The sequence below is a fragment of the Mandrillus leucophaeus genome, unplaced genomic scaffold (assembly GCF_000951045.1).
Source record: "Mandrillus leucophaeus isolate KB7577 unplaced genomic scaffold, Mleu.le_1.0 Scaffold143, whole genome shotgun sequence".
Lineage (NCBI taxonomy): Eukaryota > Metazoa > Chordata > Mammalia > Primates > Cercopithecidae > Mandrillus > Mandrillus leucophaeus.
Window position 1 is genome coordinate 4,649,949 of NW_012101399.1, and position 27,029 is coordinate 4,676,977.

General features: G+C 37.6%; 1 protein-coding gene across 5 annotated transcripts in view; it reads right to left on the minus strand.

Moving 5' to 3' along the window:
* PMS1 (PMS1 postmeiotic segregation increased 1 (S. cerevisiae)) overlaps nt 1–27,029 on the minus strand; it is a 96,831-nt gene that overhangs the window by 26,585 nt on the left and 43,217 nt on the right. For 4 of the 5 annotated variants that reach the window (XM_011974253.1, XM_011974252.1, XM_011974251.1 and 1 more), the window contains 4 exons: nt 13,343–13,459; nt 4,577–4,699; nt 3,227–3,370; nt 2,181–3,070 (listed from right to left, as the gene is read on the minus strand). In XM_011974253.1, coding sequence (XP_011829643.1) covers nt 2,181–3,070; nt 3,227–3,370; nt 4,577–4,699; nt 13,343–13,459 — 1,274 coding nt within the window. The remainder of the gene's footprint in view (nt 1–2,180; nt 3,071–3,226; nt 3,371–4,576; nt 4,700–13,342; nt 13,460–27,029) is intronic. The other variant, XM_011974250.1, reaches the window with a different exon arrangement.

Genomic DNA, 27,029 nt, shown 5'->3' on the forward strand with positions numbered 1-27,029 from the left:
TGAGCCACCGCGCCCGGCCTTCATTGATTTCTATTTCTGGCCTCCAAATTCAATTTAATCTTGACTCAGCAAATGAAAAATGTTCTTCTCAACAGCAAAATTCCCTTTCATAGATTAAAAACTTATCATATTGACATTGTGAGCAATCATTTACTATGTGTTAGTAATTATCCTGTATCATAACACACAATATATTATTTAATCCTCACAACAATCCATGAGAGACTGTCCACACTTTTTAATAAAAAGCTAACAAAGAACTGTGGTTAGAACCCAGGTGAAGCTTCAGAGGTCTTGACCATCAATGCCTCTTTTGTCTACTTTATGGCAATGTGAGAGAAAGTAAGCTTGATTCCAGAATATTACCTGGAATATTCTGGTAATTGATGGTAAATGGATTTTTAGATGAGGTCTATTAATCATAATCCTAGGAACCTGACACCTTGGGACCCGCAAGGAGAAACAATGCAGACATTCCCCAAAAGGCAACTGGAATGATACCTGCTGTTGTGAGGCTGCAAAGGAACAGTCAGCAAGGTAAGTTTCCATCATAAGCCTGTACACTGTCCCTATTTCCTTGAGAACTTGAAATAACTATGATTTTTTTCTATTCTCAGACAATTCTCAGTTCATTTCCCCGGGCAATGCAACTCAACTTTTGTGGACTTACTGTATTTAAAAGTTAAGTCCCCTCACCTTTAAACTGCATAGTTGTGTCATTTAGGTAAAACTAAAGACAATCACAACTGTGTGAACCTTATTTGCATCATGATTCAAAACAAATCTTTAAAAATCTGACATTTATGAAACAATTATAAATTTGAACACTGAGTATTTGCTATGTTAAGGAATCTATACCTTTAAAAAGTTATGACAATTTTATTATGGTTATGTTTAAAATATGAGTATCTTTATCTCTTAGAGATACATACTGAGATGATATGCCTATGATTTGCTTCAGAATAATAAAGAAAGGGAAAGAAAGTGAATGGAAGTATGGATGAAACAGGACTAACAGGACTGACCATGAGATGATGGGTGGTGAAATGGGGTAACGGCTTTATACTTAAAAATGTCTACTTTTGTGGATATTTCCAAAATAACAAAATACAATAACCATTCCCACTTAAAAAAAAAAAGGTGGCAAAAAAAGGCTGAAGAGAAAAGCTTTATGGGGGCTTTTCATTTTGGTATTAACAGTGGTCTTTATTATTTTAAATTGATACTGTTTTTATAAGGCTGAATAAGCTAAGGAAAGAATGAAAAAAAATTGGTCAAGTATCTAGGGAGTTTATCACCAAAAATAAACTCCAGATGACGGATTACCTTTAAAATTTTTCCCACACACTTGATATAATATTGAGATACTTAGATACCTGTATATGATTGGAGGTATAATTTTACTCTCATTTTCTGCTGGGTTAGATCACCAGAACGTAATATTTTGTGTTTATATTAAGTGTCCTAGTCAATTAAAAACATTCATCATATTATTTTGGAACATTTATTCAGACAATCTAATTTAAACATGGCAAGTACTATTTTAATCAAAGACAGATCAAATCAACTATTTACATAATAAAAATACCCACTATAGTTTATAAGTTATAATAAATAATACATCTTAGAAGCAAGCCTTAAGTTATACTGAATAGAAACAGTATGAATGAACACTAAATTGAATCGCCAATAATACAAAATTTTTTGTGTTGTGCTACATATTTTGGAGACCAATTTAAGAAAGGGATTAGTTAAGATATTAAAAACACCAGTTATAACTGTTCCAATGCAAAAGCTTTTTTAAAAAGTTCTACAACAGAAAAGTCATTAAACATAAAACAAAACAAAACAAAACAAGAGAACATAATGGTGGTTTGAAACTGAGAAGATGAATGGAAAACCTATAGCAAAAAACTTAGTAAATCAGAAAACAGTTAAGGCTTATATTAAAACAAACAAACAAACAAACAAAACAAAATAAAACAAGCCCCGCCCCAACAAAAAAACTAAATTAGCAGGAAAAAAAGTGTTACCAAAAAAGGTACTATATCCAAGCCAAAGGTATTTTCCGATCTGCTTTTCCATAAATAAGAAGTGAAAAAAAATTCTTTTTGAACAGTGAGTCATATAGAATGGAAATAGCTGAACATTCAAGTCACATGCAAGCTCTGGAAACTTACCTCAGTTTTTCGTCTTCACTCAACGTCTTCCACAGTTCTTCAATTTGTAGTGTTGCATCCTCTAAACTAGTCTTAGGATTTTCTATGAGAAACTGAGCACGATGATCTTGAACAAAAAGAGCACTTGCTGACATGGGTTTCTTGATTACTCGATTGCTAAGTAAATCATAAGCTGTAACTTTTCCAGATTTATTATCTATTACATTTGATTTTTTGTTACATGGATCTTCATTAAGATTCATTTGTTCAGGACTTGGATGATTATTATTACTTACTTTACATGGTAAACTTTTTTCAAGCACTAAAATTTTCACAGGTTCAATATTCTCTCCCACTGAATTTTTAAGTATATTTCCCCTGCTCCACTCATCTGCAGAAATTTCCAAAGAGTTTTCAAGACCTGCTTCTTCCTCATTTTCCCCACTCTCAGCTATATGGTCTTTATTGTCATTTTCTGACTGGGTGTGCTTAACGGAACCTACAAAACAAGTTTTACTATATTCCGTCTGAGTGTTCTCCCATGATAAATTACTCATTGAAATGTCTTGAAATGCATTCTTAGTGTTTTTATCAGTGTTAGAAATTTCACTACTACAATGACCATAACCAAAGTCACCAGCACTTATCTGGTGATTTAAACAATCATCAGTGTTTTTTCCAGATTCATCATTATGCATATCATTTTGGAACGGAATGACTGAAGTATCAACATTTGAATAATTCTTTCCAGATGATTCCATTTTATTAAAAAGCACATCTGTTTCTGCTGTTTTACTAAGAACGATGTCAGCTGCAGAAACATCTGTTTCATTATTTTCATAAGAATTTGTACTAGGTAATGGTCCATAACAAGTCGTCATCAGATTTTCAAGAGCAATTAAAACAGATTCCTAAAAATACAAATTAACAAATGTTAGGGGAAATTATGAAAAAATAGACAAGATTTTAAATAATAAAAAAGAAAAATATAAACAAATCTTTTTAATATGAAAACAGGAATATATGTTTATAAATAGCGTAACAAAAAATTATCTGAAAAGAGTTACCTTATTTTGTAATAATACTTGACTTTTATCTGGTGTTAAATTTACATCAACATCAGCTGTAGGAACGTCGATTTTCAGAAAGAAAATAGGATACAAACGAGTAGATTCCTTTAGGCATTTCAGATTGTAATGATGTCGGATTAACTAGAAATACATGTAATAAATAAAAGAAAAAATAATATGTAAATAAAGAAAATATCACCAAACTTAAAGTACAATAAAAACAAGCAAATTCAACTGAGAAATTGAGTAGTTGCAACTGCTTATTAGGAAAAGCATTATCATAGCTGGGCACAGTGGCTCATGCCTGTGATCCCAGTACTTTAGGAAGCCAAGGCAGGGGGATCACTTGAGGTCAGGAGTTCAAGACCAGCCTGGTCAACGTGGTGAAACCCCATCTCTACTAAAAAGTAGAAAAATTAGCAGGGCATAGTGGCAGGAACCTGTAATCCCAGATACTTGGGAGGATGAGGCAGGAGAATCGCTTGAACCTGGGAGATAGAGGTTGCAGTGAGCCGAGATCATGCTACTGCACTCTAGCATGGGCAAAAGAGCAAGGCTGCATCTCAAAAAAACAAACAAACAAACAAACCAAAAAAAGTGAAAAGCATTATCTAAGTAGTAATACTCCTTTGGAGGCCTTGAACCTAAATGAAGCACAAACATTCATAACAAGTACAAACATGCAATGAAACTGGCTTAATAATTAAAAATCACAATGTCATGTAAGTTCTGAAGGCTTAGGGTTCAAATCAAAACTCTGGTGTGGTGGCTCTGGCTTGTAATCCCAGCACTTTGGGAGGCCGAGGCGGGCAGATCACTTGAGTACAGGAGCTCCAGATCAGCCTGGCCAAATGGTGAAACCCCATCTCTACTAAGACTACAAAAAAAATTAGCTGGGCATGGTGGCAGGTGCCTGTAATACCAGCTACTTGGGAGGCTGAGGCAGGAGAATTGTTCAAACCCAGGAGGCGGAGGTTGCAGTGAGTCAAGATCACGCCACATGCCATTACAATCCAGCCTGGAGAGCAAAACTCTGTCTCAGGAAAAAAAAAAAAAAAAAAAAGCAAAAAAACTACTAACTCTCCAACTCTTAATTTCCTGGCTATGTGGCCTAAGAGAAACATTGAACATTTGTTTCCTCACTATAAATGGGGATGATAATGCAGTCAGTCCAGAACTGCTGTGAAGAGTAAGAGAGATATCATATATCTTTTTATCATGCATAATGCTTAATAAATGATATTGTATTTCTTTTTCTTTGTTTTAGAGCAAATTCTTGGAAGTAGTCCTTGTTACAATGTGACAAATTTTCAATTCAAATAATTTTTTTTTTCTAAAGCATATTACCTTTAAGATATCTTTTTGATGTACTGGTCGACTGTTTATGAAGATGAAACTTCTTTCTGGTGTTGAAAGACTAGTGAAAGAGTGGTCTGCATCACACTTTGGAAGAAATCCACTGAGATAAATCTATATAATAATTATAGAATATGCAATGTCAACAATGTAGTTCCATGGGTCTAGCTATACACACTTTAAGAGGTATAAAAAAAATTAAAAAACAGATTTTCATCTTAAGGTCTAAAAAGCCATATACTTCCTGATAACCACGTCTCAAGTATTAACATTACATAAAATAGTAAAGCATGCTACACTGGTGCTGTCTGCCTTTTTTGCAATTCTATGGAAAAATTGGCATTTATAAAATCTTCAAGAATGGTTATACTTTCAGATATTTAACTGTCATGGGACGTACAGCATTCACTCTCTACTCAACCTTTTTCTGTCTTTTAAAAGTTTCCTCACATTGTGACTTTTCTCTGGCTGTTTGTCCTTTTCTCTTTAACCATCTTTTCCTATAAAGAAGTTGCTGTTTCTATCTTCATTCTTAGTATGCTATATAAAGCCAATCTTACTGGGTTTTCATTTCTGAGTTAAAAAAATATATATTTTACTCTGTATTAACTTCCTCAGAGCTAAATACTGATTGTACTGTTGTACTTTAGCTTCATTTTTGTTTAGAAAACTCTTTCTATAAAAATTTTACTGGTTATTTATATGCTATCTTTCTCTACTTTACAAATGTATGAAGAGGAAAGAGAAAAGGATACTAGAAAAGAATACCAGAGAGAAGAGAAAGACATTGAAGGGATAGGAAGCAGAGAATATGCTCTCACTTTTATCTTTAGTTAACGAACACAGCTAAAGACAACATACTATACTGTTAAGGATATAAGACAGAGCCAGATTGACAAGGTTTGAATCCCAGTTCTACCACTAGCTACGTGATTTTTGTTAAATTATTTAAAATATATGCTTAAAATCTCTTATCAGCAAAAACTAGAACTAGATGTGTTATTACTCTGTCAAGGAACACTAATAGTAAAATTTTAGCTTAGGTTGAGAAAAACAAGCAAGTCACTGGCGGTACTATTTTTAGTTAAGCAGGAACCGTGGGGCTCCTTATTAACATAGCCTGTAAGCTGCCACCTATGTCTATGACTATCCCTGTCCTTGGAAATAAGTGTTTAAGGAGATGCATTACCAGTTTTAGAACACTAAGTGCATTATTGTCACAATGCCAAATTGTGCCAATTTGAAAAAATAAATTAATCTGTATAATCCATTATAAAATGATACTACTCAATTAACTGCAAAACTTCACAGCATTTAAAAATGGTTGTATAATTTATCAGGTAACATGAGACCCTTCTTAAAGCACCTGCTGGGCATCAGGGAGAGCCTGTTTAAGCCTCTGAAAGACTTATTGGGTTTGTGACTTTAAAAAAAGTCTGCCCTGAAAGGATAAGAATAAAGAATAAAATGAAGAAGAAATATGTAATATTGCTATTGATTTCCTTTCACACCATCGTGGTTGGCCACTGAATAATTACTATTCTAGATCTTGAGCTTTAAAAATGGTTTAGGATAATCTTAAGAACAAACTATGTTTAAGTTACATGGCAAAGTAAAATAAAACAGTAAAGTCTTATAAAATGCTGTAAAAAGTGAAAATCAGGCCACTTCATGGAAAAATAACTTGAGACACCAAATCAGTGCAACAAAATTAAAAATTAGGTAAGACTTTACAAAATTCTGTACCCAAGTGTATTACTCAATTTCCTAAAAAGCAAAACAAAAATTGAAGGCAAAATACAACTACCTCTCTTCCTTAATTGCTTCTCAACTATGGGCCACCTCTCTCTTCCCTTCATCTCTAATCCCCTATAAGCAGGCTTCTACTTCAATAACCAACTCCAAGGGACACTACGCAGCCCTTATCTTATTTGACTCCCTGCAGCCCGACACCCTCACAATTCTCTCATCTGGGAAGGGTCTCACTGAATGAATCTGTTTCAACCTTCTTTTGGTCCTTCTGCTTCCTCTCTGATGCCTCCTCTTCATTCTGGTTTGCTGGTTTCTCCCCTTTTCCTTACCTTGTATAAATGATGATGGTACCCAAATTCCATTATCAGGCCCCTTTTTCCTGCTCTCTAGTTACTCTTCCTAATTTCGTTCACATCTACTCAACAACTACCCATACACCAGTGACGCCAAGACACAGATGTATGTAACTTCTATTTCTTTCACTCCCCAGTGCTTACCATCTTCAACTGGCTGTCACAAAAATATTCTCAATGTCACCACATTCAAAACTTGGTAAAATATTTCATCCTACTTCTATCCTGCTAGCTCCTCCTGTACTCCTTTACTATGATAAGGGGCTGTGCCAGCTACCCAGTCTGTCAAACCCATTTCCTCTTCTTAACCCCGATTATACTGATGTAACCCTGGCTGGTCTCCTAACACTAATTCTTCTCCTCTTTCAGTAAATCTCCACAACACCATGAAGTTACATTTTTACAGTAGTAATTTAAGTACTTTTGGTCAGGACAGTGAAACAAGTTCATGAGAAACCCCCTTCTCTCCCATTCCAACTGCAAATATATAACAGTGATAAAAAAAAATACAAATTTTCAAAAGGCCACCCACATAAAAGTAGTTAAAGATGTTATGATTGCAAAACATTAAACAGGGAGTGACGGCTAAAGTCAAATGTCCTATGTGGTCTAGGATCAGAAACAAGATGTGTCAGCTGGAAATTCAATTCTGGTACGGAAATAAGGACTGAAAACACCCCATTCAAGACAGGGGACTGAAATCAGTATTTCCACTGAAAAAAGGGGGCTCATATAGCACCTCTTCTCCAAAAAAAAAAAAAAACACACAAAAAAGTTTAAAAATACTGTGGCCACTGTCTGGAGCTGCTTGCCAGAGTCACAAGAAAGAACAGAGACAACTCCAAACCAAGAACAAGGCTAAGCCAAACTGGCTAAGAAAAGGGGCCTGTAAAATCTTGGCAGGATGAGGCATGAATTAATAATATGATACCTGCTGTTGAATTGGGACTGGCAAGTGAACTATCTGCCAAACTATGGGAAGGAAGTGGAAGTTGGGGAAAGCAACAACAAAGCAACAAAAACAATAAACCTGCATTCAAGATGATTTTGAAATTAAATTTTCAAAGCATATAAAATATCAGAGAATTAGATAATTTTGTCTCAAGAAAGTAGAAATGATAGAGTAATAAGAAAAGGACTTTGAAATTATTAGTATATGTAATAGGCTTTTCAAAAAAGAAAAGTAGCATCCACTTAAAAAAAGGTAAAGAAATTAGAATTGGTAGCTATAAATCAAGTTTAGAAGAGAAGAATAGGAAAACAAATAAATTGTAAATCCCAGAAACAAAATATATAGTTTTGGGAATTAAAATCAGGCAATGATGAGGAATTTATTCAGAACTTAGCATAAAGTAATGCAGAGATGGAAATGTCAAAGAGAAGACAGATGTCAAAAAGGTAACTTCAGGAGCTCCATCAAGCCCACAAAGTCACGATGGGAAATGCCTCACAAAAGCCACCAGAGCAGCGGCCCTGTTGAGATCACCACCAATAATTAGTTCTTCCCATGTGGGGTCCCTGTAGATGGGGAGGGGAGGAAGTACCCTCACATTATGGGAAGAGATATATAAAGATTCTCTATATCCAAGATTCCCAATGGCCAATGGCACTGTCATTCCAGACTAGTCAAGAGGCCTTGGTGGCCAAGTTGCACATCTTAAAGGTATATAATGGGGACAGAAGTGAGGTGAGTGAGGACAATCACTAACTAGCAGTGGAAAACAACTTAAGATTGCTTTTGGCCAGGAATGGAGAAAGGGCTCAAAGGAATTGTGATATAGGACCAGTATCCTTCAACCATACAAGCCCAGAAACAATGGAGTGATGATGGGTAGCTGGTGGCAACATAAATACAATACTTTAGACACACAGTGCAACAAGAGAAGAGGGATTTGGTTAGATGATCACTCTCACCAGAGAGACACTCAAGTTTATCATTCTGGCAGCCTATGGAACTGGAACACTAACACATGCTTACCTAATTCCTTCAATCCACCATGCAAAAATGACCACACAGAGGTGCAACAAAAATTATCATATCTATGAAGGATTACTAGGAGTCTTTATGCAATTCTATCTGTGTTTGCCCACTGAAAATAAAAATTCAATGGGCAAGCACAGATCTGGCAACACATCTCAAAACAGATGGGAGGAAAAGATTTCCAAGTATAGAACTGATTCATGTGATAGTCCCATTCACTCATGAAATCATAGCTGACCAAAGTCAAGATCAGTGCTTTTCACACTTGAATGAGCACCTGGGGACCTTGTTAAAATGCAAATTCTGATTCAGTAGATCTGGGATGAAGCCCAGGATTTTTTATTTTCAGTAAGCTTCCAGGTGATGCCAACATTGCTAGTCTTCAGACTAAATTATAATAGCTAGAATATCCAGGGCATGATGGTAAAGGTATCAAGTCTAGATCTCCTGCCATAAGCTGCCTGGATTACCACTGTAGGCAACAAAGTACCATGAAGCTACAAGGAATCCAGCAGAATTCAGACAGTAACCTTGCCATCCCAAGTCAGCAACCGTAACCAGTTTGAAGTAGCACTGGAGTGTGTCAAAACTAGAAAACAACTCTTTAGGGAGCTCTGAAAAATAGGACCCATGTCACATCATGGCCAACACTGTAGCTGGCCACAAAGGTTGGCCTGAATTGTTCCCCGGCAAAGAAAATCCCAAGAATTACCTGAGTACAAGCTTCCATCCAAGGTTTTAATAAAATGATAAGCAATAATTAAGAACTCAATACTACAAAGAGAATGGGAAGGGACCTAGCAGCAGAAGAGGTTTCAACAAATTATGAAAAAAAAAATGGAAGAGTAGAAAAGAAGCCAACTGCTTAGCACAACTCCAGGAACAGAATTAGGACCTTGATTACTCAACACTAACGTGGAACCTGACAGTCAATAAGCCCAGCCACAAACACCATGTTCCCACTTAGATTTCTTATTCCTGGGGAAAGACAGGAGAATTAGAGGACTGGAGGAAAAAGACCTGACAGGTAAAACAAAACTGACCTCCCAATAAACAGAAATTATTAAAGGAACAAATAATTTAAAAACAAAAATAATTATCTTTAGAGAGACCCAAGTTTTGTATCCATAAAACAGTAAGTATGAAAAAGCAATAAAAAATACTCTTGGAAATTAAACATAACTTTTAAAATAAAAAAAAAAAAACATTCAATAGAAGGTTGAAAAAACAGATTTCTCAAAACTCATGGAAAAAATTAAAGATGGGAAATCTGAGAAAATTAACAGGAGGTCTTAATGACAATAGGGAGTTTCATTAAAAAAACAGAAATTATCAAAGTGATAATGGATGGAAGTACATAATCTGGGGCTGAGAAAGAAATGAGCCTTCAGATTCAAAAGATCCACATCAAATGCTCAGCACAATAAACAAATAATAAAAGACACACAGACACATCCCTGTAAGGATGAAGGACAGATCCTAAGAACTTTCAAATAGAAGAAAACGTACCATCTAGAAAAAAAGAAATGGGCACTTTGGGGGGCCAAGGCGGGCGGATTCTGAGGTTAGGAGTTCAAGACCAGCCTGATCACCACGGTGAAACCCCATCTCTACTAAAAATACAGAAATTAGTTGGGTGTGGTGGTGCTCACCTGCAATCCTAGCTACTCAGGAGACTGAGGCAGGACAATCACTTGAACCTGGGAGGCGGGAGTTGCAGTGAGCCGAGATTGTGCCACTGCACTCCAGCCTGGGTGACAGAGCAAGAGTCTGTCTCGAGAAAAACAAAACAAAACAAAAGAAGTGGAATGCATTGTTTCCTGTTAGCAAAAATGGATAGTAAAAAAATACTCAAGATTTCAAAAATTAATTTCAATCAACAAGTCTATGTCTGCCAGACTATCAACAAGAGAAAGTGCAAGATGAAATCATTCTCAGGCATGAAAATTTTTAGTTATTTTTAAAATGTGTTTGTTTTGAGACAGGATCTCTTTCTGGCCGAGGCTGGAGTGCAGTGGCAAGATCTTGGCTCACTGGAACCTCTGCCTCCCAGGTTCAAGCAATTCTCCTGCCTCAGCCTCTCAAGTAGCTGGGATTACATGCACCTGCCACCATACCTGGCGAATTTTTGTATTTTTAGTAGAGATGGGGTTTTGCCATGTTTTGGCCAGGGTGGTCTCAAACTCCTGACCTCAGGTGATCCACCCGCCTTGGCTTCCCAAACTGCTGGGATTACAGGTGTGAGTCATCACACCGGGCCAATTTTTGTATTTTCTTTTTTAGAGACAGGGTCTTACTATGTTGCCCAGGCTGGTCTAGAGCTTCTGGCCTCAACTGCCTCAGCCTCCCAAAGTATTGGGACAGGTGTGACCCACCACGCCCAGCCACAGACATGAAAAATTACCTCTCGTGTCCCCTCTTTCTGTGGAAGTCACTTAAAGATATGCCTCAGAAAAATGACTATGGGGCCAGACCCAGTGGCTCACACCTGTAATCCTAGCACTTTGGGAGGCTGGGGTGGGTGGATCACTTGAGGTCAGGAGTTTGAGACCAGCCTGGCCAACATGGTAAGACCCCACCTCTATTACAAATACAAAACTTAGCCGGGTGTTGTGGCTGTAGTCCCAGCTACTCAGGAGGCTGAGGCAGGAGAATCCTTTGAACCTCGGAGGCGGAAGTTGCAGTATGCAAAGATTGCACCACTGCACTTCAACCTGGGTGACAAAGCGAGACTTCATCTCAAAAAGAAAAAAAAAAAAAAAGAAAAATGAGTATGAGTGCCAAGAAAGAGGAAGGCATGACATACCAATAATGGAACCAACCATCATTCCTATTAAAAGAAATCTGAAGATGAGAGTTGTGCAGAAGGCCTAAGATATGATCCAAGTAAGAAATAAGTGGGGTCTAAGAACAATGACTTCAAAAATATGTAATGAAATGGATTACCAACTACAGCTAGGATGACTAAAAGAGTTAGATTTTATTGCTAACATGATGAAGAGAACTTTTTCATTAAAAAAAACTTTTGAAAATCCCAGAAAAGGCGAAAAACTATGTAAGATAGTCTATTTATAAAGCAAAGAAAAACATGATAAATTTTGAGCAACTTATGGGAGTACAAGAACAGAGATTCCATTTAATCAGGGCTCTAGGAATATTATCATTTATACGGCATAAGAGATATAACCCTGGATCCTTTTTTTTTTTTTTTTTTTTGAGGCGGAGTCTCACTCTGTCGCCCAGGCTTGAGTGCTGTGGCGCCAGCTCGGCTCACTGCAAGCTCCGCCACCCGGGTTCATGCCATTCTCCTGCCTCAGCCTCTTGAGTAGCTGGGACTACAGGCGCCTGCCGCCACACCGGGCTAATTTTTTTGTATTCTTAGTAGAGACAGGGTTTCACCATGTTAGCCAGGATGGTCTCGATCTCCTGACCTCGTGATCCGCCCGCCGAGGTAAAATGCAGTCCTACTACAATACTGGGCTTTTAACGAAGATTGTTTTATAGTCCATACAAGTTTTCAACTTTTAGACTCAATCTTCAGACAAAAGATAGAACACTTAAAAAACGGCTACATAAGAAAATACGAGACTGGGAGTGGTGGCTCACGCATATAATCCCAGCACTTTGGGAGGTCGTTGTAGGCAGATCACCTGAGGTCAGGGGATCAAGATCAGCCTGGGCAACATAGTGAAACGCTGTCTCCACTAAAAATACAAAAATTAGCTGGGTGTGGTGGCATACCCCTGTAATTCTAACTACTAGGGAGGCTAAGGCATGAGAATCACTTGAACCCAGGAGATGGAGGCTGCAGTGGGCTGAGATCCCACCACTGCACTCCAGCCTGGGTGACAGAATGAGAGTCTGTCTCAAAAAAAAAAAGAAAAAGAAAAAAATTACACATATATGTAAATACATATTATATATAATTAAACTTGATAATATAAAACTATTGCTGATACGATTCAAAGAGGAAGGAGTAAGAAGATAAGTCTGAGTTAAGAACGTCATCCAGTATTAGGGAGTAAAAAAGCACTGTCTAAACTGATAGATCAAGAAAAAGTTTAAGTACATATGTGGAATGGGAAAGGAGGAGAAAAACGGTTCTTTTCTTGAGATGGAATCTCACTCTGTCACCCAGGCTGGAGTGCAATGGCACAATCTCGGCTCACTGAAACCTCTGGCTCCTGGGTTCAAGTGATTATCCTGCCTTAGCCTCCCGAGTAGCTGGGATTACAGGCATGTGCCACCATTTGGGACTAATTTTTGTATTTTTATTAGAGACAGGGTCTCACCATGTTGGCCAGGCTGGTCTTAAAGTCCTGACCTCAGGTGATCCGACCCCCTGGACTTCCAAAGTGCTGGAATTACAGGCGTGAGTCACTATGCCTAGTCAACTATTTTTCTTTTATAGTAGAAAGTAAACAGAAAAGATTCTAAATTGAACATAATTTTTTTGAAAATCATTGTAAGCAACAAACAGAAGATAAAAAGGGAAGCAGGGCTGGGGAAAGAGGTTTAACATAAGCTCTGTATTGTCTCTTTTACCTCACACACATATTTGATTAAAATGTTAAAAGACTAACCTCTTTCTACTGTAACTGCTCCAAAGGGAAATATGTGAACAGCTTTGTAAGTAAATCAGAATTATCAGAGAACATTTTTGCAGTATACCTGAGATTCTTCACAGTGGTACTGAAAGGATTCCATATTGTTCATAACAGCAGTCCCCAGAACTGACATGAGAGCCATCTTGTGATCTGATACTCTGGTTTTCTGCCAAATAACTGCCTAGGGACAAAAATGATACAGATAACTTTTAATGCAATTTAGATTTACTGAACTCAAGAAGTCAGTATTTTATTCCTATATTTGGCATTCATCCTCAGCTTAAAATTTCAGTATCACTTAGAAGAGATTCATGAGCTGTGAGGTCTGACAAAAGAAACTCTGGTTCTGAATTTTAGAAGCTGTATATGTTGCAGTGTACAATCTATTTAACTTCCCTTTATCTTGTTTTGTCCTCTTTACAAGATTTCTCAGAGTTGTTGGAAGATAAAAAATCTATATGTAGACAAGCACATATGCCTGTGCCTGGCATAAAATGGTTTCATTAAATACTGATTCTCTCTCCACCTCTAATTCTCACATTCAAAATATAGGCTTTCGTGTATATTTAAAAACAAATTGCTGCTTCAAATAAGGTATTACTATTTTACTGAGGATGATCGGCTATGTTACAGGATTTGTATAAACAGTCAACAGGTATAAAAATTTTGGAAAAACCATTCTTAATTAAATCACAATTTAAAATTACCTTTGTACCTTTTAAATAGAGAATTCGCAAAATGTTAACTGAATCTCATAAACATAAAAGCTGAATCATGAGGTTGGATTTTTTCACTGCGAGTATGTTGGAGATGAGAGAGAAACAAAAGGTTGGTTGCAGTGACTCACACCTGTAATCCCAGCACTTTGGGAGGCTGAGGTGGGCGGATCACTTGAGGTCAGGAGTTCGAGACCAGCCTGGCCAATATGGTGAAACCCTGTCTCCACTAAAAATACAAAAAAGCATCTGGGCATGGTGGCATGCCCCTATAATCCCAGCTACGTGGGAGGCTGAGGCAGGACAATCATTTGAACTGGGGAGGCAGAGGTTGCAGCGAGGCGAGATCACGCCACTGCACTCCAGCCTGGGTGACAGAGCGCAACTCTGTCTTAAAAAATAAAATAAGAATATATATATACACACACACACACATATATATACATAATACTTCATATCTGAAAAATATGAGCCCTTTTAAATTATCAGGCCCAGAGAGGCATTAAAATGAGAGTAATTTCCCCCTTGAGCTAAGTATTTATTGAAAACTGCTTGCTATTGCCACAAGTAGCCACTGACCTAACAATGCCACACACCAGACACCATAACCCATACCCTATAGCTCAACGATGTACAGCTACTAATAAAAATTCCTGACAAACAACTCTATCAACTCACTCCTTGTTTCCTTTTTTGCTTTTAAAAACCTGCTTATAACAAAAGCCTAATGGAGCACACCCCAAGATAATTTGGAAGTGTGTCTGAGGCAGCTGTCTTCAATGCTGGTCCAAATAAACTCTCTATATTAATTCTGCTTCCGCTTCTTCCTTTTAGGTCAACATGGGGTAGATTTTAAGAGAATCACGGTCCAGAGAGACTAGAGCAAGGTTTGGCTTTGAAGTACATAATCGGATTTCACATACTGCAATTTCTTCAGTCAAATCCCATCACCAGTACAGGTAGAATTCAACAAATTCACTTAGCAATTCCTAAGTCTGGAGGAAACTGTGCAAAGGGCTTGGGAGAAAACATCAATATCAACATTAAAGGGGCAGACGGAGGAAGAAGAGGAACCTAAAACGAGTGGTCACAGAGGCAGAAAGGGCAGCAGCAAAGTGTGGTACACAGAATAAGGATGTTTTTGAAGAAAGTAGTCATCATATGTTTCCAATGTTGAGCGAGTATGGTAGGAACAGACATGGTTGGCTAAATGGCAATCAAGAGTGTGAGAGCAGTTCTAGAGAAGTAAATGGAACCAATTTGGATAGTGACTATGGGAAGGATATAAAAAAAAGAACTTTTCTGAAACAAGTGTTTCAGAAAGTCTGGCTGGGAAATGCAAGCAGACAGGGAAATAACTGGAGGCAGGAATAGGACACATTTGACCAGGAAACTGAAGGGGAAGAATGGGTACACTAGCAAGTAGGTTTGGAGACTCAGTGGCTAGAGGCTGAGAAAGTTCCCCTTTGTTCTAAAATGCAGAAAGGAGGTCTTTTGTTGAAAGCAAAATGACAGTGATTTAAATATTTGAAGATTATGGAGGAGGTATAAAATAGCAGAATTGTATTACTCAGTTTCATTAGTTTGGTTCACTGAAAAAAGGTTTCAGAGGCAGGTAGATCACTTGAGGTCAGGAGTTCAAGACCAGCTGGCCAGCATGGTGAAACCCCATCTCTACTAAAAATAAAAAAATTAGCCAGACGTGGTGGCGGGCACCCATAATCCCAGCTCCTCAGGAGGCTAAGGCAGGAGAATCACTTGAACCCAGGAGGCGGAAGTTGCAGTGAGCTGAGATCGTACTACTGCACTCCAACGTGGGCAACAGAGAGAGAGAGACTCTGTCTCAAAAAAAAAAAAAAAAAAAAGTGATCGTATTCCTCCAACTCAGAGACTCTCAACTTTCACGAACGACATGCAAAACTGAAAGTTCACATTCAAAAAATATTCCGATAGGTGACCTGAGGACTATGTGTAATTAATTCCTAGTATACTAGCTATCATGCTACAGCTTTCTCTTCCTCTTGCAAAAGTTCAGTGGAATGCAAGTCAGTGAAAGTGACATTGACAGGATTATTCCCTTATGTTATTTTTTTGTTTGTTTGTTTTTTAAAATAAACCATTTGCAAACTTTGGTACTTTACTAGTATTAATACACTGCGGCTGAGAATTATCGGGCTGTGTTAACAGAACCACCACTCTGGTAGGAGGAAAACAGAAAATAGGGACAGACTAAAGGATACAAAATGGGCTTGATGACTGACTTTATGTGGAGAGGGAATAAAAAGAGAAGAATCACGAATGCCTCCCAGATTTCCGACCTGGGAAACTGGAATGGTGATAGTAACACTCAACAAGATAAGAAACTCACAAGAGCAGGATTGGTGGCAGGAGATGATGAGTTCAGCTTGTTCAGTGTTGATTGTTGAGTCTCTGGTACCAAGAACAGTACCAGACACCTAGCAAAGCCCACTAAATACTTACTTGTTAAAGGAATGAGCAAATAAACACATTTTTTTTTTCCTAGGAAAAAGTAACCCCAGTAGAGTTGAAAACTAGCTCTTTGTTTTTAAAGATAAGGCTGCTAGTTGTCACATCACCATACCTGTTAAAATTACACTTTTTGTCTACTACTTGACTTAAGGAAATCCAAACCAATCTTTCCTTTTCTTTCTTTTTAACATAACAGTTTAAAGTATAATTCATACACTCTACAATTCACCCACTTTAAATTTACAATTCAATGGTTTTTGGATTATTTACAGAGCTGTGCAACCAACAGCATGATTTAATCTTTGAACAATTTTATCAGTCCAAAAAGAAATCCTATATCCATCATCAGTGACTCCTATCCCTTTGCAATCACTAATCTAGCTTCTCTCTCTATAAAATTTGCCCACTTAGGATATTTCATATAAATGGAATCATACAATATATGGGCTTTGACTGGCTTCTTTCACTTAGCATAACCTTTTCAAGTTTATTTATATCAGTACTTCACTCCTTTTAAATGGCTGAATAATATTCCATTGTAAATAATACATTTGAATTATCCTTTCATGAGTTGATGGGCGTTTGAGTTGTTTCTACTTTTTGGCTTTTATAACTGATGCTGCCATAAACACGCATGTTCATGTTTTTGTGTTGGCATATGTTTTCATTTCTCTTGGGTATAGACCTATGAGTGGAACTGCTGGGTCACATAGTAGCTCCATGTTTTTTGAAGAACTGCCAGACTGTAATCTTCGCGTGCACACGCACTCTAGAAAGGCAAACTACTGGCTTCTGCTATTATGGCTCTAGTTTTAAGCCAGCCAACAGCTAATAATTTAAGGAACAACGTTCAAAATAAAAGGAAGTAGATAAGGTTCTGAATAATCTGCAATTATAGGAAATGAAATGTCCCCTGCTTCATACTTTCCACATCAGAAGTTCCTAATGACAAAGAATAGCTGAACCATAAAAACTTATTCACAAGGCCAAGGTGGGAGGATAACTTGAGGTCCGGAGTTCAACACCAGCCTGGGCAACACAGTGTGACCCTGTTTCTATAAAAATTTAAAAATTAGCTGGGCATGGTGGCACACACCTGTAGTCCCAGCTACTCAGGAGGCTGAGGTGGGAGTGGCTCACCCTGCACTCCAGCTTGGGTGACGGAGCGAGAGCCCCCCCAAAAATGAAAAACAAAAAAACCTTATTCACAAAAAGCGTACCTCTTTAAAGGAATGCTAACTCTCTGATATTGACACTTTTAAAATAAAGCATTCAAGGAAATATTTCAAAAAACCAATGTTTTAAAATTCCTGCACTGAATATAGCTAAAAGCCTGCGGTATTACTAACATAAACATCATCTTGTTTATTTTAGTTTATATTAGAGTGATGTCTTAGATACAGATATAAATCTTAGCTGCTGATTAATGCAAGGATGCTATTTCACTGCCTGACCTGCTGAATAGTTAGTATACAGAACCGCAGAAAGATCACTTCAGGAAATGGGTCCTAGAAAAAGCTGTGAAACATGAGAACTATGCAATGTGATTTTACTTTAAAGTAAACACGCTAGGAGTCTGGGAGCATTATTTCACACTAGGCAATTATTGCATCAGATCAAGGGGTTAATTTAAGAGCATTTTCTAAACTAGTTACACTTGGGCTAGTAATAAATGATAGTGGTCTGCCAACAAATAAAATCTTCTCATTGGGCAACTAAGATTCATTTTCAAAACAGGATCCACCATTAAAAAATGAAACTATAAAATGTGATGAATAAAAACTGGGAATACTGGGAATCCAGAATACAGTTTTCAGATTGCTTTCTCTACCGTATCATCAATTCTATGTTATTTTCAAAAACAGAGATTTTCTTTTCACTTCCCGAAGGTTTTTGTAAATCTTGCCCTTAGGCCGAAAGCTTAACATGTGCTAAAAATACACACAAACCTCCATATGTTTTCTATCTAGGTCACACAAAGTTGGAGCACCTGGATGTGCCAACTAAGAATCTGACTCTAGTCAGTATGATGACAGTGCAAAAACACCTCAATCAAAAATATATTATTACAAGCACACCATCTTAGGTTTGAAGTTAGACAAATATATCTTGCCCCTAATTCCTACCTCACTGACATACGCTACTTGAAGAAAATGAAGTTAGATGAGAATATTCAATATTTAATTAGTAAACCTCAATTGTTTGTAAAGGCAATTTGTGATAAAGAGAAATGTAGGCTGCACACAGATGACGCATAATTAAGTGAATAATACAATGCTAAAACTGCTTGAGCAAAGTCAACTCCTTCTAAATAAAGAGGATACATTATTGGCCTAGACTGCAACCAAAATTCTTGCAAATTGTAGGCATAGATGTACTAAACTCCCATTTGGATTTTTTTTTTTTTTTTTTTTTTTACCACCAAACAAGAAGCAGCACCAATGAATTTTGTTGTTGTTTTATTTGGTTTGCTTTTTTTTTTTCCGAGACAAGGTCTTATTCTGTCACCCAGGCTAGAGTACAGAGTTGTGATCATAGTTGGCAGCAGCCTCAGCCTCCTGGACTCAAGGATTCTCCTGCCTCAGCCTCCCGAGTAGCTGGGACTACAGGTGCACACCACCACGCCCAGCTAATTTTTTTTGTATGTTTTGAAGAGACAGGGTTTCACCATGTTGCTTAGGCTTGTCTTGAACTCCTGGGCTCAAGCGATCCTCCCACCTTGGGCTCCCAAAGTGCTGAGATTACAGGTGTGAGCCACCATACCCAGCCAAATTTCTTAAGTACCATAAGTTTAATTCTAAGATCTTACAAGTTACTATAACTAGATCTATATCTATTACTATTTACTCCTGTGTATGTACTTGCACTGACTCTGACTCCAAAAAGGACAGAGGCACAAACACAATATTAAAAAGGTTATCTTTTTCCCATATTGGCAACACAGGAACAATATGAGCTATAGCATCTTACCACTAAGACACTGCTAAATGTTTTGAATTCAGTATAAAATTATAGATTATTCCATCACAATAGCAATACCATTGTTAAAAGAACAAACCACATTCTACTGACATAATAAACATTAATATGAATTGCTTGTTGCTAAACAGCCTCAAACTTTCAAAAATGATTCTGTCTTGGTAAAATTTATGCAGTACAATTGAGTTATAAAATCTCTTACTTTTACTCTTAATTTTATATTCTTTTTTGAAAGAGAACATGCATAATTATTTTTCCTGAAGGTTGCAAAGAAATTAACAGACATTTTACCTACAGAATGGGCAGTTTATAGGAGCTAGGCAGATGAAAGATGAAGATAAGAATAATTTTTTCATTCTACCTTTTCATACATTTTTGGGTTTTCAACCATGTAAAGGTAGGATCTTTTAAAAAATTAAATAATAAGCTGGGCATGATGGCTCAGGCCTGTAATCCCAGCACTTTAGGAGGCTGAGGCAGGAGTTCAAGACCAGCCTGGGCAACACAGTGAGACCCTGTGTCTACAAAAAATAAAAAAGTTAGCCAGGTATGGTGGCATGCACCTGTGTTCCTTGCTACTCAGAAGGCTGAGGTAAGAGGATCACTTGAGCCCAGGAATTTGAGGCTGAAGTGAGCTATGATCATGCCTCTGCACTTAAGCCTGGGCAACAGAGCAAGACCCTGTCTCTAAAAATAAAATGAAATAGAATAAAACATTAAATAAAAATGTAAAGGCATAAAGTTAATCTGCATAACTTTCAAAAGGGATATTCTTGAGACTCATTTCTTTGCAGTCTTTAAAAACAAGAAAGATTATTTCCAATTGGTAATCAAATCTTATTTACATCAGAAATATTTTTCTTGCCTAGATCCTCTTCTCCATTCCTTGTGTAACTTCCCAGACAATGGAATCAGTTTCCACATTCTTAACAATGATGAAACATAAATTAGTCCATCCTCCAACTGCCATGAGAATTATCTTATTTTGTTAGTCTCCTACTGAAATGTCTCATTTAGTTCCCTTTTGGTCACTTCAACAAGAAGTACACATTCCCATGTAAGCTACACAAGGTCCTTCAGAATCTGGCTCCAAGCAACCCTTCTAGCCTCATCTCATTTCTTAGACCAGCTTTCTCTGACCTCTGATGACTCCCTGACATTGCATATGCTGTTCTCCCTGCTTTGAATACCTCTGCCCGCGTAGTCTTTCCGGAGAACCAGTCTTAAGGCCACTTCCTCTAATAATCCTTTTTGAATCTAATCAGATTTTAACAATATTCACATTAATAACGATAGCAATTAACCTTTACTGAGTACTTATGGAGCAGGCACTGTGCTGTGAATGCTTTTTTTCATTTAAAAACCTTACTCTGTAAGGTAGGTACTATTATTCCACTTTAAAGAGACAAAGAAATTGAAGCCTAGACACGTAATGTAAACCAGTTAGTGGCAATATGTAAGGTCAGAACTTGAAACTATTCTCCAGAGTCTATTTTATTGATATGTAGTTAAGTAAGTTCTTCCTAAGGATGAAAGGAAGATTGTGGTGGTATCTGAAAGTTCTATAATTTTTTTCCTCAAAAGTAAAAATCTTGAAGATCTGACGCCCTTTCTACAACAAATAAAGGAAAAAAGATTAATTAGAAATTATTCTCATCCATCAAGACAAGTCTCTCACATAATGCTGCTACATGTATGGTTTCTTCCAGCAGGGAAGTGGGAGCAGGGGTTCCGATTTTAAAAAGAATCATATCATTACAACATTTAAAGCCTAATGAAAAAGCATCAGTTGATATATATGAAATATTTAATTACTCAAATGAAAATAAATTTACCTTTTTTTTTTTTTGAGATGGAGTCTCACTCTGTCGCCAAGCTGGAGTGCAATGGTGTGATCTCGGCTCACTGCAATCTCTGCCTCCCAGGTTCAAGCGATTCTCCTGCCTCAGCCCCCCGAGTAGCTGGGACTACAGGTGTGTGCCACCATGCCCACTTAATTTTTGTATTCTTAGTAGAGACAGGGTTTCACCATGTTGGCCAGGATGGTCTCGATCTCTTAACCTCATGATCTACCTGCCTTGGCCTCTCAAAGTGCTGGGATTACAGGTGTAAGCCACTGTGCCAGGCCATAAATTTACTTCTTATATTAACTATATTTAACTAATTAAAAGCAAATTTGTTTCTTATACTAGCTGGCTCAAGTTTTAACTTAAATATAGGTCACTGCAACTACGAGAAAAGGTCAACACTATTCTATGAGAAGCAAATCAACAGTAAGTTTACTCAGATTTCACATAGAAAAGGAAGAAGAAAACGAAGCTAATGTGTGTTTTTAGACATTGGAGATGAATTTTAAAACTGTACTTTTTAGAACTCTCTTGGCCCACTTACTACATTAAAATGTGTAACATTCTTTCTGTTTTCAAGAACAAAGCTGGCAGAGGGAGATGGCTGGTCTTGACACTAGTAATAATATTCAGGAGCTGTTCAATACAGTAGTATCCATTTTTGTATTTTATTATTTAAAACACATAAAATGTTTTAGGACTAGGAGATTACTATTTAAGTAACAAATATTTCAATAACTGGCCTTCTAAAGTTCACTACCTGCCTTTCAAACAGCACTAAAGTTAGGTAAATATGACAATATTTGAAGTTCTCTTCTCTGCCTCTGTACTATCTGTACTTCTTAATACTGTTTAAAGAAAACCCAACCAGGTGTGGTGGCTCACGCCGTCAGGAGATCAAGACCATCCTGGCTAATACGGTGAAACCCTGTCTCTACTAAAAATATAAAAAATTAGCTGGGCGTGGTGGCACGCGCCTGTAGTCCCAGCTACTCGTGAGGCTGAAGCAGGAGAATCACTTGAACCCGGGAGGTGGAGGCTGCAGTGAGCTGAGACTGTGCCACTGCACTCCAGCCTGGGGGACAGAGCAAGACTCCATCTCAATTAAAAAAAAAAAAAAAGAAAATCCTTCAGGTCAGCCTTGCTGATCAGTTCTTTAGTCTTTGAATCCTGAGGCAATTGCTCATTTCTAACATATTTCACTTTATGCAAAAGGTTACTTACAAATCAAGCTGCTATTGCTTTGTAACAACATAGTAGTATTTGATTTCAGCCTTTACTCTATTTTCATTTAATAGGACACCTTATAGATTACATTCTGGTTTTCATTCAAAATGAAGCCCTCCCAATCATCTCTTCTGCATTACAACTCCATCCTCTACATGATTTTTAAGTTGTTCTCCTTCATATTAAGACCAAACGCACAGACGCTGAGCTTATAACACTCCCATCAGCTGGCTCCCTGGTACCTATCCAATGTTATTTCCCTTCCTATACACCCTATTTTGTTCGGGCAAAGATCTCAACAGTGTGGTTCTTTATTCTACTTCTGGGTCTTTTCCCCCTCCAAAACAAGCAACAAGTTTTAAGAGTAACAAATAACATCCATTGGGAGGCTGAGGTGGGAGGATCATTTGCAGTCAGGAGTTCGAGACCAGCCTGGTCAACGTGGTGAAACTCCATCTCTACTAAAAATACTAAAATTAGCCGGAAATTGCTTGAACCTGGGAGATGGAGGTTGCAGTGAGTTGAGATGGTGCCACTGCACTCCAGCCTGGGCAACAGAGCAAGATTCTGTCTTAAACAAATTTTTTTTTAATTTAAAAAATAAATAATATCCAGCCTAGAGTTGATTAGTTTTTCTCTCTGAATTGACCAGTTAACAACTCTCTACTGGTGCAGTAACAATTTCACTTTAAAAGTTTTGTTTCTATAAGCTTCTTTTGGGAGTAAAATCAAAATTATGTCAGTGTAATTCAGGAAGGCAATACATTATAGGAGCAACTCAGATGTGCGCATTTAGGGTTTGAAAAAGGATGTAGTATTATCATTTCCTTAGGCACATAAGCTAAATAAATCAGTTATCTTCAAACCTTTTTTGGTCCTTTTCTACTCACAGCTAGTCCCATTGATTCTTCCCCATAATAGCTATAAAGGGAAATAGACACTTTTGTGCTTTTCACACCTAATGTGTTTGTCTGCATTCAGGCCCTTAGAGTATACAATTTATAGCAGCTTCCTAAATGTTTATGGTCTCCCTAGCTCCTCCCCGTAGAGTACTGCCAAACTGACTCTCAAAGGTAGCAGCATCATCTTGATCATGTCAATTCCCTACTTAAAAGCTTTTAATGGCTTCCAGTTTTCTCATTTAAAAAGTTTAAATTATCTTGCTGGATTTATCTTCCTCTATTCTCTCATATTAAATACCAACTCAATTAAACAAACCTCTTTACTGCCTCTAAATGTGCTCTCCTGCCTATGTATCTTATGTTTCAACTATTTCTCTACTTAGAATAATCTCGACCATTTTATCCACATAACCAAATTCTGCTGTAACAAAATTTTCCTATAACCCACCCGGGCGGTCCTAAATGAAATCTCATTCAGAGGTTGTTCCTACTCCACTGAATGAATAACACCCACCTACCAACTGGCCAGGCTCACCCCTCCCTTTTTGGTGACTTTCTAGAAGTCTCCCAACCAATAGGAGTGGGAAGTGTCTAGAGTATGAGAGCTAATACTTGCTGTTTTGCTCTCTCTCTGTCCAGTTGTTACCTTTAATCTACACTGATAACATCTGCTTCTAGATCTCAGGTGGTTTAAGGTCTACCCTTACAGTCCAGTCGGGCTGGTGCCACTAGCATAATGGAGTGCTCCTGTTCTCAGCCCTTGATCCTGTTGTCAGCCCTCATTCATCTGACATGTTTTTTGAGCACCTACTTGAGGCACTACTGTAAGCACTAGGGATATGACAGTGAAAAAAGAGCCAAAGTCCTTCCCTTCAAGGAAATTATATTCTAGAGGAGAGAAAAATAAATCAAGATAAATAAAATATATAGCATACTGGATGCTGATAAGTTTAAGAAAAATAAAGCAGGAAAGTAGGGGGCGGGAGGACAGGGGAAATGGTTGCAATTTTAGGAGGGCTAAAGAAAGCCTCACGGAGAAAGTTTAAGTGACGACCTAAAGGATGAGGATTGAACCAGTTACTTGAGGAAAAATGTTCTAGGCAAAGAAACTACAAATGTGACAGTCCTGAGCTGGAAGTATGACTCACAGGTTCCAGAAACAACGGAAGCAAAATGAGCAAAAGAAAAAAGATTAATGAAATCAGAGGTAATGGGGGCATCGGATCTACAGAGGTCAGCAAACTACAGCCCACGGCCTTTCTGTTTTTGTAAATAAAGTATCATCGTCTATGGCTACATTCACATTACAACAGAGCTGAATAGCTGTAAGAGAAACTATATGGCCCTAAAAACCCTAACATATTTACCATCTGACTCTATACCGAAAAAATTTTACTGACCCCGATACAGAATTCATAGGCCGCTTATAAAGGCTTTGATTTTACTCTGAATGAGATGGGAACTAATTAAACACGAGTTATATGATCTGACTCACATTTTTATAGAAATACTGGCTGAAAATACACTAAAGAGGGTAAGAAGTAAGCAGGGAGAGTCCATTAGGATACTATTACAAAAATCCAGGTGATAGATAATGGTGGCTTGGACCACAGTGGTAGTTACAGACATGGTGAAAAGTCATTAGATTCTAGATATATTTTAAAGTTAGACCTATGGAATTTACTCTGGAATCAGATTACAGTGTGAGAGAATCAGTAGCTGAGAATAACCCTAAGGTTTCTGGTTTGCTAACTGGAAAAACAGGAATATGACTGTCTGGCAGCATGAAGATTAGTGCTCACGAATTTACAGAGGCACTATTCAGCATGGGTATGTGTTTTCTTCCCCTACATACTGGGCTCTGGTACCAAAATGATGACGAGATGGATTTAATCAGGATTTGGTTAGTCAAACAAGTACAATTAAGTGAGAAAGGGCCAAGAGAACTGACAAAGTGCCCAAGAGAAGGATGACAATGATGGACCACAAAATTTAAGCAAGGTAAGGAGAGAACCAAGGACACCAGAGGACAAGAAACAATTAAAAAGCAGTAGGAACAATGGGTCACAGGTCCAACAGAGTCTAAGGGTTGTTGAACAGAGTAAGATGGAGAGGCATCAGGTAGTGATTAGAGAAGGAACACATTAACACTGAAATTATGGAGTAAGTGTGGTTTTGGCAATGACAAGGTCTACGGTATATTTATGCTATGTTTATACACTTTCACATCTTATCTCCTCATTTACATCGTAAGCTCCTTCAGAGTGCAAGCCATCACTTAACCGTTCCAAAGCACCTACTCAATACTCTGAGTATAGTTGGTAGGAGGAAGCTACAGTAAGGGAGGATGAATGATGCATTAAAAATTAAGATATGTGAACTGTAGTTCATCCTCTACTATATTCAATGTTTAAGTCATTGGGCAATTCACTAAAACTCTTGGGGTCACACAAAGATAAAAAGTCAGGTGGACGGGATTAAAAACACTATTTGCTAAAAGATTTGAGGCAGGACAAGAAAGATTTTCAGTGGTCTTTTCAGACGTAAAGATCTAAGAATCCTTCTACATCCTCATTTTTTTTTTTTTTCAGAGATGCATTTTGAGCTGCTTTCTTACAGTGAATTGAACTGTTTAACAATCAGTGAACTCCGTAATCAAGTGTTTAGAACATGCTTTTTAACCATGGTTTTGACCATTGCGACTTATGGCAGAGTTTATATACAAAGGTTGAAAAGCTAAGTTTGGGCATGTTTCTTCAGAGATGCATTGTGAGCTTATTTATTACAGTGAATTTAATGTTTACCAGTAAACCCTATAATCTAGTTTTTACATCTAAAGCATGATTTTTAACTATTTTAATTTTACCATTGTGACATTGTGAAGAGTTTACATATACAGGTTGAAAAGCTAAATCTGAGAATGTTTCTTCAGAGATACATTGTGAGAGATGCTTTATTACAGTGAAGTATTTACCAGTAAACTCTGCAACTGAGTGTTTAAAACATTTTTGATTTTAAATTTATAATTGACATACAATAATTACACATTTATGAGGTACAATGTGATGTTTTAATGCATGTATACATAGTACAATGATCGAATCAGGGCAATTACCCTATCATTTTAAACATTTCTCATTTCTTCATGATGACAACATTCGACAGCTCTTCTAGATAACTTGAAATACACAATACATTGTTATTTGCTATAGTGTCCCTATGGTGTGACAGAATATAAGAATTTATTCTTCCTGGGCCGGACGCAGTAGCTCATGCCTGTAATCCCAGCACTTTGGGAGGCCAAGGTGGGCGGATCACGAGGTCAGGAGATCGAGACCATCCTGGCTAACATGGTGAAACCCCGTCTCCACTAAAAATATAAAAAATTAGCTAGGCGTGGTGGCGGGCACCTGTAGTCCCAGTCCCAGCTACTCAGGAGGCTGAGGCAGGAGAATGGTGTAAACCCAGGAGGCGGAGCTTGCAGTGAGCACAGATGGTGCCACTGCACTACAGCCTGAGCGACAGAGCAAGACTCCGTCTCAAAAAAAACCCAAAAAAACCAAAAAAACAAACAAACACACACACACACA